This window comes from Leiobunum rupestre, chromosome 1 (assembly GCF_980474605.1).
Source record: "Leiobunum rupestre chromosome 1, qqLeiRupe1.1.hap1, whole genome shotgun sequence".
In the NCBI taxonomy this organism is placed as follows: Eukaryota; Metazoa; Arthropoda; class Arachnida; order Opiliones; family Sclerosomatidae; genus Leiobunum; species Leiobunum rupestre.
The window spans coordinates 59,964,234-59,983,390 of NC_143384.1; the positions used below are offsets into that span (position 1 = coordinate 59,964,234).

Below are 19,157 nucleotides of genomic sequence, written 5' to 3' on the forward strand. Positions count from 1 at the left end.
TATTATATCATCCGATGAGAGTAAGCATTGCAATCTCTTTGTTCCCTGTAATTGCCTAGAAACGGCAGCAGAAGATGCAGGTTTCGGTTTATATCGTTGTTCTGTCCATTTTGGTCGTCGCAGCTCAAAGTAAGCCAAAATTTAACTTCTAATTATTTATATTTATAGAGACTTACCAGTTATAACTTTAAAAAAAATGTAATTTAATGCAATCGCGCTTGTGCACATCAGTGACGTTGCTAAACACTCCAAATTCAAAAATTAGCCTCCTGCTCAAAATTTCCATAGGTCCCTCACCTAACTGATTGTAGCCTTCCCCATAATTTTACATTAAAACTAAGAGTAACGTTCTAATTTTGGTATAAAAATGCAAAAATTTATTATGATTTCATTATAAATTAAATATCAAATTAATTAATAGCGTAAGTAATAGCATGATTAGATTTTGGTACCAATCGGTGCATATTGTGGTTAATTTTTAGGGATGAACTTCAATAAATGGCCAGTACAAAATAGAATAAAATGTAAATGTCTAGTATTTGTTTATTATAGAGGTAATAGTCAAATAGCCGGAAACCCGTCCAATATTTAAAAAAAACCTGCAAAATCACGTAATATTTAGAAACAACTGCACAGCCAAAATTGGAAAAATATTTCCTCAGCCTTAGAGTTACAAAGCAGATTCAACGAAATCTGATATAAATGAAGACCAAATATTCCAAACTGAAATAGGTAAATCTGTGGAGGAAACATGCGGACGCTACAGTAATTGGAAATATTTCAACGGATCCTGTTATTTATTTCCGCTGTCGAGTATCGCCACTCATTCGTGGTATCAGGCCAGGGACCACTGCAATGAACAAGGCGCTCATCTCGTCTCTATCCATTCTCCGGAAGAAGACAATTTTGTCAAAGGAGTGGTAATTCACCATTTTTTATATTATATTATATTTTATATTGGATGAGCTCATATTTTAAAGAAAATGTGTACACCTGTTGAATGTATATGGAACTAAGTAGAGCATTTGGAAACACTAAATATATAATCAGTTTCGTGATGACGTGAGTAGAGTCAAAGCCACGGACTTCTACATTGATTACAGACATATGAAGTTCGAACTGAGAAACCTTAAGTCTTTAGTACACGCAAAGATACAAGATTTATACGAAACTGATTACAGCCTTTGGTGCCTTAGAATCTTTAAAATGGTACGTTAAACATTTAGCTGTAAACCGGTTATCGATACATTCAACTGAGTACAGCCTTTGGTAACGATGAATCAGCAATGAGTTACATCATGGAGTTAGTACAATAAACGCGGCTGACTTGTACACCGATTATGAGCATTTGAAACTTAGTTCAGTCTTTGGAAACGATAAATCAGCAATGAGTTACAACATGGAGTTAGTATAATCAAAGCCATTGGCTTGTACACCGATTTTGAGCATTTGAAACTTAGTTCAGTCTTTGGTTACGATAAATCAGCACTTAGTTACACCATGGAGTTAGTACAATCAAAGCCATTGGCTTGTACACCGATTATGAGCATTTGAAACTTAGTTCAGTCTTTGGTTACGATAAATCAGCACTTAGTTACAACATGGAGTTAGTACAATCAAAGCCATTGGCTTGTACACCGATTATGAGCATTTGAAACTTAGTTCAGTCTTTGGTAACGATAATACAGCAATGAGTTACAACATGGAGTTAGTACAATCAAAGCCATTGGCTTGTACACCGATTATGAGCATTTGAAACTTAGTTCAGTCTTTGGTAACGATAAATCAGCAATGAGTTACAACATCGTGTTAGTACAATCAAAGCTGTTGGCTTAAAAATCAATTATGAAAGCATTTGAAACGCAGCTCAGCCTTTGGTAGCGATAAATCTGTAATCAGTTACATAATCACTTAAACTCAGTCAAAGCTATTCGCTTGTACAACCGAACTCGACCACCTACTTACCACCAAACGGCTTAGATTATCTATAGCGTTTACAAGGAATTAAATATTTTCTTGAGTTTCTCCTTTGTACGTTTTTAATATGGCATTTAACGCATTCTTTTAATTTAATATTATCAACATTTAACTATATGTTCGTGCAAAATATATGATAATGAACTGTCTTTTTTTTATTGCCTGAAACAATATGCTGAAGATGTCTATAGCTTATAAATAAAATAAAAAAATTTATATTAATATCAATATTTCGAATTTAAAAGTATTTAGAATTTTAATGAAAATATATCAAAACAAGTATTTAAAATGAAATTGTTGGTACTTTTCGAAAAAAGGGATTTAAAATGAAATATATTAAATTATTTAAAACGAAGTATGAAAATATCATAAAACTATTTAGTGAATAACATAAAAATATTAAAGAAAATATATTAAAATTATTACAAATATAAAAAGAGTTGTTTAGCAATCGGGTAGTAGCAATACGTAGCTTTGGCTATAGCCGCAATTTTGAATGAAAAAGTTTCTCTATAGGAAAAGCCTAGGTGATATGTTGTGACGTCCCAGGTGGGGTGGCGAAGTGGTTGGCACTGTCACCTGGCAGTGAGAGGAGCCGTGTTCGATTCCAGCTTATAGTACTGAAATAGTGAAAACTCGTAACCGCTCCTTCTGCGTAGAGTTTGCAGTCAAATGCAATGAATTTCGAAATAAAAAACATAAAAAGTGGTGCAAAACACACACAAGCATAAATTAACATTGACGTAACAATTATGATTTTCAAAAGTGCAAAACTGGCTTTTGCCGGATTTAAGGTTATCAAGTTCCACTAAATTAAAGTAAAGTTTAATAAATTTGAAAATACTTTTGTATTTATTTGAAAGTTATAATGTGCTCTAAGTATACAGAGTGTCTTTTTTTTGCTCTTAGTTGGCATTTTTATCAAAAACTACCAGAGTTAGAGTTACGACATTTTCAGGGTATTACGTCTAGTATGGGAACGCTTAAAATCCAAATTTTCAGCAAAATTGGAAAATGTTTCACGTTTTTGAAAATTTAATTTGTTTGACGGGTTAGTAATTAGCCAATCTGATTCTTATTATTACTCTATTTTATGTGATTGATTGTTAATTTTCTACCAATGCATTCACACAGTTGTATTTTATTACCAGTTGAGTGATATTTTCGGAGGTTTCTTCAACTATCTCTGGATTGGCTTAAGCGCGATCGGGAGCGACGCCGCTTTCCAATGGTCCGACGACACTGTGCTCGACTACTTCGACGTCCAAGGAGACACAGAATCTTTGCTTTTGAAACAAAGGCGATGTGTAGCCATCGATCGTTTAGCCAAACCAAGTACGTCACCATTACTCCATTTTATCCTTTGAACATCTTTGAAAGCATTTTTTTGATTCAGTTACACGCCAAAATGTCGGTGTTGCCATTGCCGCCATTGCACCTCACCGTAGAGTAACCCACTCACGTAGAGTGGAATGCAATCAGCGAAACTTGTGAACACCTTTCGTACGCAAAGTATTGTTTGTCTAGGCCTACTATAGCAACAGAAGCCCCCCCCCCCCCCCCACTTTGGCACCCACCAAACTCTGCCTAGTGCCACACCTTCAGTAAATCCGGTACTGAGTTGGCCTAAAGTTAATGCAGAATATCTGGATAAAAAGTAAGTTTATACTCCAAAAAATGTAAAAACAACACCATGGCTCTTCGAACTATATTTATTCACGCCTCGAACAAGAGGTGGACAAAACAGATAAATGAACAGCCATAATATCGATTTACCATAAAAATTGCGGTTAACTGTTTATTTATAGATTTTATCCACGGATAGAAACGGATTTAACATGCAAAAACTAATTTTATTTTCGGATAAACGTCGGTTGTGGATAAAAAAAAGATAAAGTGATTAATTCTTATCCAAACGCCGACCTCTACCTCGAACACAAGTTGGCCAGTTAGGATTAATAAATAAAAATTTGGTCCCTAAGGCCGACACCATAAGTTTGTTCTCAAAAACAATTTAGGATGAATGGTTCATGCGCTTCCATAGGGCCTTCCACTCGATGTGAGTGGGTTACTCTGTGCACCTCACTACGTCCGCCATTCTCACTCACTTAGCAGTGATTGTAGGTTGAGTGCTTTCTCCCTTTGAGTATAAGGAGACGAAAATTTATTCCAGTTTTCAAATAGGTATACTTATTTATCTGCTAGGCTTTCTAAAAAAACCATCGTATATACTGAAATAACGATACCTCAATGTTGAAAAATAATCAAATTACGTAGGTCACTTGAATTTCAGACAAAAAATCGACATTATGATTAACGTATTAAATGGTACTTTTCTTACTGTACCACTCATACCACCTACTTATTACAAACCGAAATAAGTGTGTCCGCGGTCTTGGCTTGTTCCAAAACGGTAGCGCCCACATTTTGGCACGCACCGAAGTCTATATTTCAAAAATGCTTTTGTACCAATTTGATGAATTGTATTTCATAATACGCCACTTCCGTATTTATACATTTGAACCATTCTCGGCCGTATTTCAAAAGCCGATATAAAATTGAAGTTTTGTAGAAAGTGTAATTACATACTAATCATTTCTCTTTCTGAAAGTAAATGGTGCGTCAAAAACTGCACTTGCAAATACCGTATTACCAAATTTTTGAATTTTTAAGAATGGTTTTCACGAAACAGTTAAAGCTGGCTTTGCTTTTCCAGCTAAACACACGTACACTTAGCTTTACCGCAATTGATAACTACCATTGTCAGTGTTGGGCCTTTAAACTTGGTGAAGTAGCAAAATCATCACACGATGCCTACATTTATTGTGCATTTATTTTGACATCTAAGCTTACCTTACTTGGCATATCTTAAACAAAGTCACTTATTGGAAATTGACACGTCTCCTTAGTTATATACTAAGTCGCGAATGGCTTTATATTTTTTATTCATATTTGTATTCCAAAATAATAGTGACTTACTTCCTAGGTACCTCGTGAAATCAGTTCCGTTAGTTATATTATTGGGTTTCCCCAACTTCATTTCTTGCAGTGGCGTAGCCATAAATTCATCGAGGGGGGGTCAAACTATGTGAATGTTAAGTGGGGGGTCGAGAGGGGGTGGAAATTTAGTACAGTTAAAGGTAGGCCCAAGGGGGTCTGGACCCAGAAACCCCTCTCTTGTCTACGCTACTGATTTCTTGAGCTTGGTCTAGAAACTAGTGATAATCAATAACTGCTGTGACACTTTAAAAAGTTTAAATTTAAAGATGGGGTGTAAATTTTTCAGGTTATTATTAAATGTGTATCAATATTAAAAATACTGTTTTTACAGTGGAATGGAAACTTCATTTGTGCAATAACAAGCAATCTTACATATGCAAGCGGCCTCATGGAATTACGCCCTCAACCATTACACCACCACCAACCACCATTACACCTGGAAACTGCCAGTCAGGATGGGTTAAAATTGGTAACGAAAATGGTTTTGTTATTCGAAGATTATTAATAACATTGTGAAATATATCGATACCGATCGATTATTCGGTTCAACCATTTTGGTCCATTTCAGTTCCAACTTACAGAGTTATTAAAATTGAGGTTTTTTACTTTAGGAAGCAAGTGCGTGAAAATATTTTCCGATGAATCAGTGGAGAAAAAAAACTGGTCTGAAGCGTTGCGTTCGTGTCAAACCAAAGGACAGGAAGGACACTTAGTAACCATCCACAGCGTAGAGGAACAAGGTATTAACAAAACCACAGTATTGTTTTCAATTTTGAAACACAGAAACGTCCACAAAGGCAACCGTGTGTCAGTCGATCCAAGAACGTATATATGTATAAGAACGTTGAACCAGAGGCATCGTTTGGCCATGATGCAATCGGTTTCAGAATAACTCCGCCCTAAAATCCGCGTGCAGCGCGCGCTTGAACTAGAAACGGTTTAAACCTTTAGCGCGCGCCGCACGCGGTTTTTTGGGTGGAGTTATTCTGTAACCGATTGAATCATTTCACTAGGCGCCAATTTGATCGTTCGACGTTCTGATACATATATACCTTCTTGATTTTACCCAAATATATTATGGGTTTCCAAACTTAGAGCCACATGAATTAAAGGCAGTAGAAGTCGCTGGATGACTTGGGTCTAGGGTGGTGCCTTGGGTATTAGCCTATAGCTGATTCTTATTATTACTATGTAACTGTGTTATCACTTGCTGGAATATGTATTCTGTTTTATTTTACAGAAAACTAAATTCAATTCAATTCAAATGTTACTTCTATAAAATGATGTGAAAGAAAATTTTCTTAAATATAATTAATGCTCTACATTTTAATCAACGATTTAGTTTATTGACGAAAATAGATTTTCTATCATTTTTCCTAAGTGAAAATTTTTCAAAAGGTTCAACTTTCTCAAACATTAAATGAGCAATATTTGGATTATAGTTTTAAATGATTTTTATGATAGGCTTTACTATAATATAACGTTGAACTTATCTTTTTTAACTTTGAAAAATATTAAAATTTAAGAAATACGTATTAAAGTGTCTGCTAAGTCAAAACTAGCATTTTTTTCGATTATTGTAAAAATAACTTCGAGCAGTATAACATTGTATCTTTCTATTGCGTTATTTCAGTAGCAGACATGAGAATCTCGTATAAGATACCCAAAGTTAATTAGTGTCAAAATGTGATGTTACATTATTTTACAACGAAATCGAGTTGCCCTTACTGAAATATGCAAGAATGACAAATTTCGTAAAAGTAAAATACACAAGAAACATTTAATTATACGTTAAGTGAAGTGGCACTCAAATAAAACTATGCTCTATGTACTGGAAAATGGGAGTCGCTGTTAAACGTGGATAATTAAGTAACGTTTTCCCAATATTTCATGATAAAATCGTGGATATCTAGCAGTGTAAAATTTTATTAAATATGTTAACTCTCGGTCACATTAAAGGTCGATATTTATTAACTGAACCCCAGATATGTGTAAATAAAATACTTTTATTTCATGTGTTTTCAGTGCAATTAACTTCGATGCTTCTGGGTGTCTCGGGTCACCTGTGGATCGGGGTAAATAAGCAACCATACACCGACTACCGATGGACTGACACCTCCAGATTCGACTTCACCAACTGGGGACCGGGTGAACCCACGAATCAACATTTCTTCGTAAGTTGATCGAACGCATTAGACAGGTTAAGCCGAGGGGCAGGTCACTTCCATTTTGGGTGCGTCTTAATCATAGTAAAATGGGTAAATCAGGGTATTCGTGGTTAAATCAGGGTAATTCAGATTAAAAAAATTCACCGAGATTTAAACGAGATTTAATCATTCTAATCATGATTTAATCTTTTTTATCAAGATTTAATCATATTAATCAGATTTAATCATTTTAATCAGATTTAATCATTTTAATCAGATTTAATCATTTTAATCAGATTTAATAATTTTAATCAGATTTAATCATTTTTATAAGATTTAATCATTTTAATCAGATTTAATCAGATTTAATCATTTTAATCACGATTTAATCAATATAATCGGTCGAATCGAGATTTTATAATTAAAATCAAAACTAAAGTACGATAATTTAATATTAATTATTAATATTGATGGTTCTATCGCAATTGTGTTTGATTCTCGTTCTAATTTCTAACCGAGATTTAATCATACTCACGATTTAATCGTTTCAATCAGGATATAATCATTTTAATCAGATTTAATTATTTGATAATGATTAAATCAGATCTAAACATTCTAATCGTGATTAAACGTGATTTAATCAACATAATAAACTTCTAGGCGTGTAGATTGTATACGATATAGCTACGTTTACACTCCTTCAAGTTTCAACTACACATTTTGCCTTCGTGATTTCTTCATTTAAGGATACCTGCGGCATGTTGCAAGTTAGCAAAGTGTTACCTGGAAAATGGAAAACAAGCAGATGCAAAGAACAACTGGGATACGTGTGCCAAATTAAACCAGGTATAGCTACTTTTAATAGCCTCTTGAGTATAGAAAATACTTTAGCTAGTAATTTTTTTTGTAATCTATTATTACTTATCAAAGGCTTTATTGGCTAATCGAGGGCAGACTCAAAATATTTGGTTTGTTGTAGCGATTTTTGTTTCTAACGCTAAATTTCTCCAAATGGTTGAATATTCAGCTATTTATGAAGTGATATAACTATCTTTGTTTTGCAGTTATTCGAAAGGCACCTCAAAAATAATTTGTTTTGTAGCAAAATGATTACTTCGTACCTAAAACATATTTTAAAATTAATTACAAATTAAATTACCAATTAATTAATTAGGATTGAAGTGTAGTATATATTAGGGTCAACAAAATAGGTGACTTTCTTTTTACCTCTCCCTAGAATGGGTTATACAATCTGGGCTGCAAACGCGTACACTGTATAAAGAAACGCTGTTATGACAAAGCGCCGTTTGAACAATTTGTTGTTTTGGGAAACGCTGTATAAAGAAACGCTGTTATGACAAAGCGCCGTTTGAACAATTTGTTGTTTTGGGAAACGCTGTATAAAGAAACGCTGTTATGACAAAGCGCCGTTTGAACAATTTGTTGTTTTCGGAAACGCTGTTATGACAAAGCGCCGTTTGAACAATTTGTTGTTTTCGGAAACGCTGTTATGACAAAGCGCCGTTTGAACAATTTGTTGTTTTCGGAAACGCTGTTATGACAAAGCGCCGTTTGAACAATTTGTTGTTTTGGGAAACGCTGTTATGACAAAGCGCCGTTTGAACAATTTGTTGTTTTCGGAAACGCTGTATAAAGAAACGCTGTTATGACAGAGCGCCGTTTGAACAATTTGTTGTTTTGGGAAACGCTGTATAAAGAAACGCTGTTATGACAAAGCGCCGTTTGAACAATTTGTTGTTTTCGGAAACGCTGTTATGACAAAGCGCCGTTTGAACAATTTGTTGTTTTCGGAAACGCTGTTATGACAAAGCGCCGTTTGAACAATTTGTTGTTTTCGGAAACGCTGTTATGACAAAGCGCCGTTTGAACAATTTGTTGTTTTGGGAAACGCTGTTATGACAAAGCGCCGTTTGAACAATTTGTTGTTTTCGGAAACGCTGTATAAAGAAACGCTGTTATGACAGAGCGCCGTTTGAACAATTTGTTGTTTTGGGAAACGCTGTTATGACAAAGCGCCGTTTGAACAATTTGTTGTTTTGGGAAACGCTGTTATGACAAAGCGCCGTTTGAACAATTTGTTGTTTTGGGAAACGCTGTTATGACAAAGCGCCGTTTGAACAATTTGTTGTTTTCGGAAACGCTGTATAAAGAAACGCTGTTATGACAGAGCGCCGTTTGAACAATTTGTTGTTTTGGGAAACGCTGTTATGACAAAGCGCCGTTTGAACAATTTGTTGTTTTGGGAAACGCTGTATAAAGAAACGCTGTTATGACAGAGCGCCGTTTGAACAATTTGTTGTTTTGGGAAACGCTGTTATGACAAAGCGCCGTTTGAACAATTTGTTGTTTTCGGAAACGCTGTATAAAGAAACGCTGTTATGACAGAGCGCCGTTTGAACAATTTGTTGTTTTGGGAAACGCTGTTATGACAAAGCGCCGTTTGAACAATTTGTTGTTTTCGGAAACGCTGTATAAAGAAACGCTGTTATGACAGAGCGCCGTTTGAACAATTTGTTGTTTTGGGAAACGCTGTTATGACAAAGCGCCGTTTGAACAATTTGTTGTTTTCGGAAACGCTGTATAAAGAAACGCTGTTATGACAGAGCGCCGTTTGAACAATTTGTTGTTTTGGGAAACGCTGTTATGACAAAGCGCCGTTTGAACAATTTGTTGTTTTCGGAAACGCTGTATAAAGAAACGCTGTTATGACAGAGCGCCGTTTGAACAATTTGTTGTTTTGGGAAACGCTGTTATGACAAAGCGCCGTTTGAACAATTTGTTGTTTTGGGAAACGCTGTATAAAGAAACGCTGTTATGACAGAGCGCCGTTTGAACAATTTGTTGTTTTGGGAAACGCTGTTATGACAAAGCGCTATTTTGACAAAACGCTGATTTGAAAAACGCTGTTTTGGAAAATGCTGATTAAACAAATGCTGTTTAGGAAAGCGCTGTAGCAGCACCGTAACCAGGATTTGATTTCAGGGTGGGCACGCAATGGAAACAAATAAAAAAAAATTGTACGTACAACCATACGGTCCAGGGTGGGCACGGCCCGACCGCCCCCCCCCCCTGGTTACGGCCCTGCGCTGTAGTCCCTACAAATCATTTTTCGCATCAGCACTCATTCAATTTTATCGATCTTTACGATACACACTCATTAAGTTCAATATTTAGTTCTATAATTTTCCGATTTAATTTATATTTTCTCAGACACCGAGATTGGGACGACCACGCCAATGCCTCCCACTTGTCCCACCACTCAATCGGGATATCTGAAGTTCGGCAACTCCTGTTTCAAAATCTACGACGGCGACAGCAAGCGTTCTTGGGACGACGCCGAGATCTCCTGTCAAATGGAAGGCGGACACTTAGCTTCCATCAACAATGGTCTCGAACAAAATTATATTAAGTCACTTCTGCTTAAAAACGCCTCCAGCAGTGACAGTTTGTGGTTGGGTCTTCACGACAACTTCTCGGTAAGTTCAACCGAGAAATAAGCGAAATCAGTAAATAAAGTTACTTTAAAATCAATGATGTTATTAAACCGAAAATGGTCTAAAGAAGCCGAAATTATAATCGGTTCTATTGGTTTTTAAACATTGTGCAATAAACATCGTTGATTTTAAAGGAACTTTCTTCAGTGATTTAATAAGCAAGTAGTCAAATTAACTTATTACAATAAGTAAAATTGTAATAACCTAATCAAACGTTAATAATAAATCTCTTGCGGACTGTAAAATTAAACATGTACCATCGCAGGCTAAAATATACATCGTTCATTACTTATGATTGAACATGAATAAATTGCACTGCGTAACAGTGGCGTAGGCAAGGGGGGTTTCCGTGTCCAAACCCCCCCCTTGGGCCTACCTTTGACTGCACTAAATTTCCACCCCTTCTCGACCCCCCTCTTAACATTCACATACTTCGACCCTCCCCTTAAAGTATTTCTGGCTACGCCACTGCTGCGTAAAGATATGTACTGATTTATAAACCTTATTCAATAGCTATAGAAACTCGATAAATATGATTATTTAACCACAACAATTTTTACTTGTGAATTTATGTTCGAAAATCAGAGAGCCTGCAAAGATACATGTTTCAGCGTATATTTTTAGCAGTAGTTAAAGAAGGATACTTCTTAAATCACTTAATTAAAAGAAGTTAAGCTAAAACGAACCCCCTATGGACTGCATAGTAAAGGATGATAAAATTAGTGAATAAGTGGATTAGTCCATTATGAAAAGGGATAATAAAGCTAAACCCTAAACAAATTTGAAGAAATTTAAAAACTAACTAACGGAAAGCCGAACTATGCAACTCGTTTTGAAATTTTTAATATTTAGGCTTAGTTTCTTTATTCGGTGTTATAGTCGCGAGCCAGATTTCCCAAATAGGACGAAACCGGTCTACCGTTGGAATTTCTGGCTATTTTATTTAATTTAATTTTTCACTCGAAGACCTATTTGGTCCGAGTTTCGCGTTTTTGTTTGCTCGAAGACCTATCGGTACGAGCTATTAGTAAGTTTTTAAATTTCTTCAAATTTGTTTAGGGTTTAGCTTTTTTATCCCTTTTCATAATGGACTAATCTACTTATTCGCTAATTTTATCATCCTAATTAAAAGAAGGTTAACAATATAGCTACCGGTAATTTAATCTTTATATATATTTTAAGTTGCTACTTTATATGATAAAGGGAGTAATTACCCTTCTAATCATACATGCGCGGAGTCGTAAATTCTGATAACAATCTACAAAATTTATAAATCTTGTGAATTTGCGGAATTTTTAATAACAAAATGCAATTTTTTAAAAATCCATCCACTTGTATTTTTTGTTGGATTTTGAGGATTTTTCGAGTTTTCAAAAACTCAATTGCATTTTTAAAATATAAACGGTTTTGTAATTTTTTTTGTGAAAGTGTAAACGCTTATTTGGGATTTGGTGATATTTATGAATTTTTCAAATCTTCTCCTATATTTTATAAAAATTTATTGATTTGCAATTTTTTTTTAATTCTATAAGATTGTGTATTTCTTAACACAGATATTGTGGATTAGTTAAAAACCCAGAATTTTTAAAAAATATATGTACATTTTTCATTTCTATTGTATTTTTACCGTGAGCGATGAAGAATTTCGGTTTATTTCTTCCCGTAACAATTTTAATTTTAGGAGAGCGTTTGATTTTAGCGAATCGGACTGAAACAATCCACTAAACTATCGTTTGATCGAATTGGTGAAATAACTAGTGAAACAGAGTCTATTTAAAACCGAGAAAAATAGCTTTATTTTTGAGGACCTTTATTTTTAAAAGGTGAACGCTTTGGCGTCCGAAAAACCAATGCTTTATTTTTCTCCGATTTACAGTGGTTCTTTTTCATTGAATGCCAGAAGATACCGTTTAAACCCCGCTCGTTTGCTTTCCGCTGCCCCCAAGTGATGACACCTAACACGTGTCTTGGGTCTTATAGAAAAGGAGCATCCGCGAACAATGCGGGGGTCCCCGGTCTCATCTGGCAGCCATTACAAGGGCTTGTCGAACTCGAAAACGTGTACGAATACATCATTGACGACAGAAAAACAAGTTTAAAAATACAAAATACTTTTAAAGAAAACCATTTATTTTTATCTTTATAACATTTAGTTTTGAAACTTTTAATTCTTATTTTTAACATTCCACATAGTTTTAACAATTTCTTAACAAGCGTTGATTTTTTTGATTCCGACCCGTCGCCTTTATGGTACTCGTGGACCTTGATTTCGTTTTACCTTGCTATCTTAACTTATCAAAAGCATGTTTTCATTCGAACTGGGGGCCCTAGGAGACCTTAGCTACGCCACTGGGTTATCCACCCCTTCAAAAAGTGTATGAGAAAGTAAAGATTGTACACTTTAAAGCTACGTCCACACCCCGACCAGTTTCTCCTACACTTTTTAAAGTGGTGGTGTAGTCTCCATTGTTCAAAAGATAACTTTAAACTTTTCAATAGCTCAACGGTCTATTTATGAGGTTAGGAGGGTTGCATAGAAGCACCCTCTTGAAGAATCATTTATTTCGCAGCTAGCCACTTAAAAGTAATCATTTTCGACCATACTACCCCTCTTTAACATAAAAATTAAAATCTTAATATTAATTAATATAAGTCAGCTAGCAAGGTTTAACTCAATTAATTAAGGTGACCAGGCCTTTTATACTGCGTTGGTGGGTGGTGGAAAGCCTTCATGCCACGCGAGCCAACTGATTTCTACACCCACTATACACTTTAAACGAAAAGTAAACCAGTATTAGTTTCAACCAGACATTAAATACTTAAGTCGTTTACATTATAGAACAACCCAGCTTCAGCTATTTCTAACAATTGTTGAAACATTTGAATGTTTTTGTGATTTAAGGAAAGGGTATTCCGGTGGTCTAATAATTGGCCGGTGTATTTCACAAACTGGGGTAAGGATCAACCGCAGAAGTCAGACCAAAATAGATGCGCCTTTATGGACACCAATTCTCAGTATTGGAACACCACTTCCTGTTCGGGAAAACGAGCTTTTCTCTGCAAAGTTACCACCGGTTAGTATTGTAATTGTTTCATGGGTATTTTCCAATGTACATGTACATCGACAAACTATAAATCACTATGTCTACATGTATATGTATTATAAGTGTCTATGTTGATATTTCAAATATCGATGGAGGATATAATATAAGTGTCTATGTTGATATTTCAAACATTCATGGAGGATATAATAAAAGTGTCTATGTTGATATATTTCAAATATCCATGGAGGATATAATAAAAGTGTCTATGTTGATATATTTCAAATATCCATGAAGGATATATTATAAGTGTCTATTTATAAATATTTTCTTTTATTACCATGGTTGACTAAATTAATAATTATTAAAAACAAAAGATCTGCTACTTCATGGTTTATTTTAATTAAAATCAATTGTAAGACGCGGCTGAAGAAGGACCTCGGTCCGAAAGCTCCGAGTGATTTTAATTAAAATAAACCATGAAGTAGCAGATCTTTTGTTTTTAATAATTATTAATAAGTGGCTATGTTTGTTATTTCAAATATTCACGGAGAATATAATATAAGTGTCTATGTTGATATTTCAAATATCCATGGAGGATATAATATAAGTGTCTATGTTGATATTTCAAATATCCATGGAGGATATATTTCAATTTCAAGACATTTCCAAAATATATCAAAAATGTGAAAACGCTTAAATACGCAGTCTACATTCGTGTCTGTACCTCTGATTGTCACAGTTTTAGTTTCTTTAATGATAAATTATTAATTATTCGTTCAAAACTTGCTAGGGTGTCTAATAGTCAAGTTAGAAGAAACCACCTATGGGCTGTGAGAAGGATGATAAAATACGTGAAAAAGTAGATTAGTCCATAATTAAAAGGGATAATATAGCTAAATCCTAAACAAATTTGAAGAAATTAAAAAACTTACTAATAACTCGTACCAATAGGTCTTCGAGCAAAAAACGCGAAACTCGGGTCAAATAGATCTTCGAGTAATAAACTAAATTAAAATTAAATAAAATAGCCAGAAATTCCAACGGTAGACCGGTTTCGTTCTATTTGGAACTCATCAGTACCGTGCGGGAAATCTGGCTGGCGACTGTCAAATCTAAAGGATAGTTGCATAGTTCGGCTTTCCGTTAGTAAGTTTTTAATTTTCTTCAAATTTCTTTGGGGTTTAGCTTTATTATCCCTTTTCATAATGGATAAATCTACTTATGGTGGTTTCTTCTAACTTAACTTATCGTATATTCTATTCTCCACCACACTCCCCCCCTTTTCGGCTTTCCGTTGCTATATGCAACGCGTTTTGAAATTTTTAATGTTTAGGCTTAGTTTCTCCTTCAGATTTGACAGTCGCCAGCCAGATTTCCCGCACGGTACTGATGAGTTCCAAATAGAACGAAACCGGTCTACCGTTGGAATTTCTGGCTATTTTATTTAATTTTAATTTAGTTTATTACTCGAAGATCTATTTGACCCGAGTTTCGCGTTTTTTGCTCGAAGACCTATTGGTACGAGTTATTAGTAAGTTTTTTAATTTCTTCAAATTTGTTTAGGATTTAGCTATATTATCCCTTTTAATTATGGACTAATCTACTTTTTCGCGTATTTTGTCTAATAGTCATATTAGTTTACAAAATAGTTATCCTTTTAATTTTTTTGTTTCAACTCTGTTCAGCTCTTTGACAAAAATTGTGTTAGTGTAAAACGAAGCAACTGCAGCCATGGAATAAATAAGCCTTGAAGGCTGGTAGCCAAGGTTGGTAGGGAATTTCCGAATTCCGACATGAAGAAAAAATATTTTGGCCCTTTACAGACGGGCCCAGTAAAATATATTTTAAAGGCCCCAAAAAGAGCCGAACTACTAGAGATAGCTGTAATGTTTCGGAGAGAGAAACCCAGGAGAAAGTTATACATAGATTGTTCAAACCTGGGCCCCTAGGCTGCACGGGCCCCGGTATTTTGTAACGGCTTCCCCCCTCTCTTGTCGTGCCTGTTTACAGAAAGCTACTGCCCTTTCAAGCTAATATTTATAATTACTGACCTTAGTCCTATTCAGATCGGACCAGATTAGTATCCATTCTGCAGTGTTGACAAAAAAACATTTTTTTTTATTTAAAAAGCCAGTATGGTTAAAACCGGTTGTAACTGTTGGCTTAAACCGGTTAAACGTATTAATAAAAAATGCTCAAATATCTAGCTCTCATTGCTACCGATTTAAAAATTACTTTTTGCGCGTGATAGTACCTTTACATTGTGAGGTATAGCAGACTTATTTACCTGCTTTTATAGTGTATACCCTAACATGGCGGCGTATTTTCACGCGCAAAATTAATTTGAAGATACCCTAATTGCTCTCATTACTTGCGACAAAGAGTGAAGGTTGGGTTTTAGTTTTTTCAATATTTCTAATTAATTTATCAATTTTTTTTAATAATAAAAAAGGTGGTTTTAACCATGGATTTTATACGGTGGTTAAATCCGGCTTTAGCTAGGGTGGTTTAACACAGTGTGGCTGGCTCTTGCCAATCCTGATTCTGGGTGGGGCAGAATTGTCAGCTCCCACGAAATGCAACCGATAACTACATCATCAAAACGCTACCAGAGGGCAAAAGTGTTTTTTGAAAGAATTTCAACGAGTGTTTTCGCATAAGGCTGATTTAATACTCCATTTAATTTATTTGAAAATGTTTTTATAGTGCATTTCGATTATTAAATTATTTCTGTTATTACTCTCCATAAAAATTACAAACTTGTTTAGCCCAAATAGTAATTTTTGGGGTTGCATGACGTTTCCTCCCAGATAGCGAAATAGTCCTTTAAATAATTTTTTCTGTATCATGGAAATATTTCTATAATAAAAAAATTAAAATTCTGCTCAATTTGTAGATTTCCCGCCGGAGATCCCTGAGCCATCTGAAAAGGTCTGCCCACCGCACGCCAGGAATTGGACGAACCTGGGAACCCCATATTGTTACTACATTGAAAATGGAGAAGACTTTTACAAAAAGAAATCTTGGCCAGAAGCCCTGACTTTCTGCTTTCAGAATGGTAAACTCACTATTATTTATTTACTTTTACTACGTCATTTATTCTAAATGACGTAGAATTGACGTCATATCTGAGAAGATAAGCGCCTCTAGGGAGGAAAATACGTGGCTCAAAAATAAGATATCACGCTTCGATACGGTTTCCTGAGCGCGCTCACTAAGACAAAGAGTCATCAGTTTCGCTTAAGCTTTGCATGTGACTTGATGATTTCTTATTACACCCATAGCTCAAAATGTCTTTTAACCCCCCCCTTTAATTTTTTTTCTGTATCCGCCACTGTGAGTCATGGATCACATATTAGACGAAGTGCCTCAGTTTGAAGTCAAGTGTTCATTCTGCAAATGGCTCTCAGTACAAATTTGAATGTTTGAAAGATAGTTAGAGAGGAAATTTTTAAAGCAATTTTTATATATATTTTTAAAAACCAATAATGAAAATGAAGTATTCTTAAGGGTTTGGTCCCTTTCGACCGAAAATAGCCCAATTGTGTGGTTTAAATTCATAATGATTTTTCTTTTTTTATAATACATCGAATAAGTTACCATATCAAAAAGATATTGTACGTTAGGAATTGGCGACTGACGGCGCCGCACATTCACTGCGCTCTCGTATTAGACGGTCTACAACGCGACCTAGAGGACAGTATCTAGCCATATCGTACCGAGTATGGTCCAACCTAATATTAACCCAACCTAACCTAACCTAACTAAATATTGTCTCTATACAGAAAAACTATTAAAAAATGTATTTACAATATAAAATCCCAATGAACCGAAACCAGCCAAATGGGCTATATTTTGAAATTCTTAAATATACCTCCTTAAGTTTTACAAATGAGTAGAAAGTGAGAGAAAATGAAAGAGTGCATTGTTTTCAGATGCTTCCTTGGTTAGCTTCCATTCTCAACACGATGTCGATATACTAGTTCCATACATGCAGCTCACGGGGATTCCTCTGTGGACTGGCCTCATTAAAAAACATCACGGTAAGATATTGCTGGTTATGGTGTTATTAGAAATACATTCTTAAAATTACCTTATTGTTAAATATATAAAATGTATACAGTTTAAGTTAAGGGTTTTTGGCTCATTCCATATGAACACGACGAGTCATGTCACCAAGAAAAATATGTAAATGTTGCTTCGGCCATTTTTAAATAGAGGTCCAAAATGTAACTATCCTGTTTTATTCATTTAAGATTTGACATTTTCGTACCCTTTAACTGAAAATTTCATAACTTTTAACATTTTTAAAAGAAATCACAGATTTTATCGGACGACATGTAATGAGATCTGCTGAAAACCATGGCATTGTCGAAATAATGGTAGATTTGTTGTTAAATATTCAGTTTGTGAGGTGGTCCTTTGGTCGTTGATCAGTCTAGCCTCCATGTTGTTCTGTGAAACTTATGTGAAAATAATTAATTTGCATTTTTTATGGAGTATCGACAAACCTTTAAAAATACGTAGGATTTGTTAAGTTTAAAAAATCAGTTGATAATGCTGTTGCAATAATGAAATATGTTTTTGGACTTCAATACCCCGGTAATCTCATCAAAACATATACATTTTTTAAAAGGTATCTCCAGAAGCTGTAAAAATGCTAACAAATACATTTTCTGGTAAATAAAATTTGATTGTTATAAGAAAACTATCAAAAACAGCGGAAACACATTTTTCCCTTATTGCAAAAAGTATTTATTTCAAATCTAAAATTTATCACAGTTTCTAAGCAACATCAACGCTCTTAACAAAATTTATAAAATAAATTTTTTTCATGGTAGCTTTCATACAATGTTTTTTCAACAAAAGGTGCGTTTGAGTGGCAAGACGGAACAGCGATGGATTTTGAAATCTGGGACGACGGTGAGCCGGGAATTTTCAACAATCCTCAGTGCGGAGCCTTGTCCACCAATGTCAAATGGGAAGCTATGCCGTGCAGCGATAGATTCGGATTTGTCTGCAAAATACGGAAAGTTCAAAACAATAAATAAATGATGAGTTTAATAAAATTATAAACGTTTGACTTAAATATTTTTCTTGATTTTTTTAATGAAATCAGATGTAGTTTAATTAAGATTGTACCCAATAAAACTTCATTTAGAAAAAAAAGTTACAAACAAAATTTTGTTTGCTGTACGACCTAACTAGTTAGAAAAGGGCATTTGTTGTTAGTATCACTCGTCTACTTTTTCAAATGCCGGATTCCTGTGTTCCCGACGTTCCCAATGTCAAATAAATTTAACGGAAATGGGTAGCTGAAACTCTCTAATAAATAGATTAATTAGATCTTAAGTACGAAATGGCACTTGTACGTTTTTCGGCTGCGTTTCCAATTAACAGCCAATTCGCCGACAATAAAAGGCGGTAGTGATGTCAGTCGGTCCACAGGCTACAGATTTATAAGATGGTATCAA

General features: G+C 34.9%; 1 protein-coding gene across 1 annotated transcript; it reads left to right on the forward strand.

Annotated features, from left to right (window-relative positions):
* Nucleotides 1-26: 26 nt before the first annotated feature.
* LOC149963446 (macrophage mannose receptor 1-like) lies at nucleotides 27-18,772 on the forward strand. Its single transcript, XM_090180488.1, has 12 exons — nucleotides 27-129; nucleotides 733-920; nucleotides 3,129-3,312; nucleotides 5,309-5,446; nucleotides 5,589-5,717; nucleotides 7,003-7,151; nucleotides 7,871-7,970; nucleotides 10,356-10,621; nucleotides 13,542-13,713; nucleotides 16,580-16,741; nucleotides 17,619-17,726; nucleotides 18,553-18,772. Exons 1-12 carry the CDS (start codon nucleotides 75-77, stop codon nucleotides 18,732-18,734), a joined length of 1,833 nt encoding a protein of 610 aa, XP_090036614.1. The 5' UTR covers nucleotides 27-74; the 3' UTR covers nucleotides 18,735-18,772.
* Nucleotides 18,773-19,157: the final 385 nt, after the last annotated feature.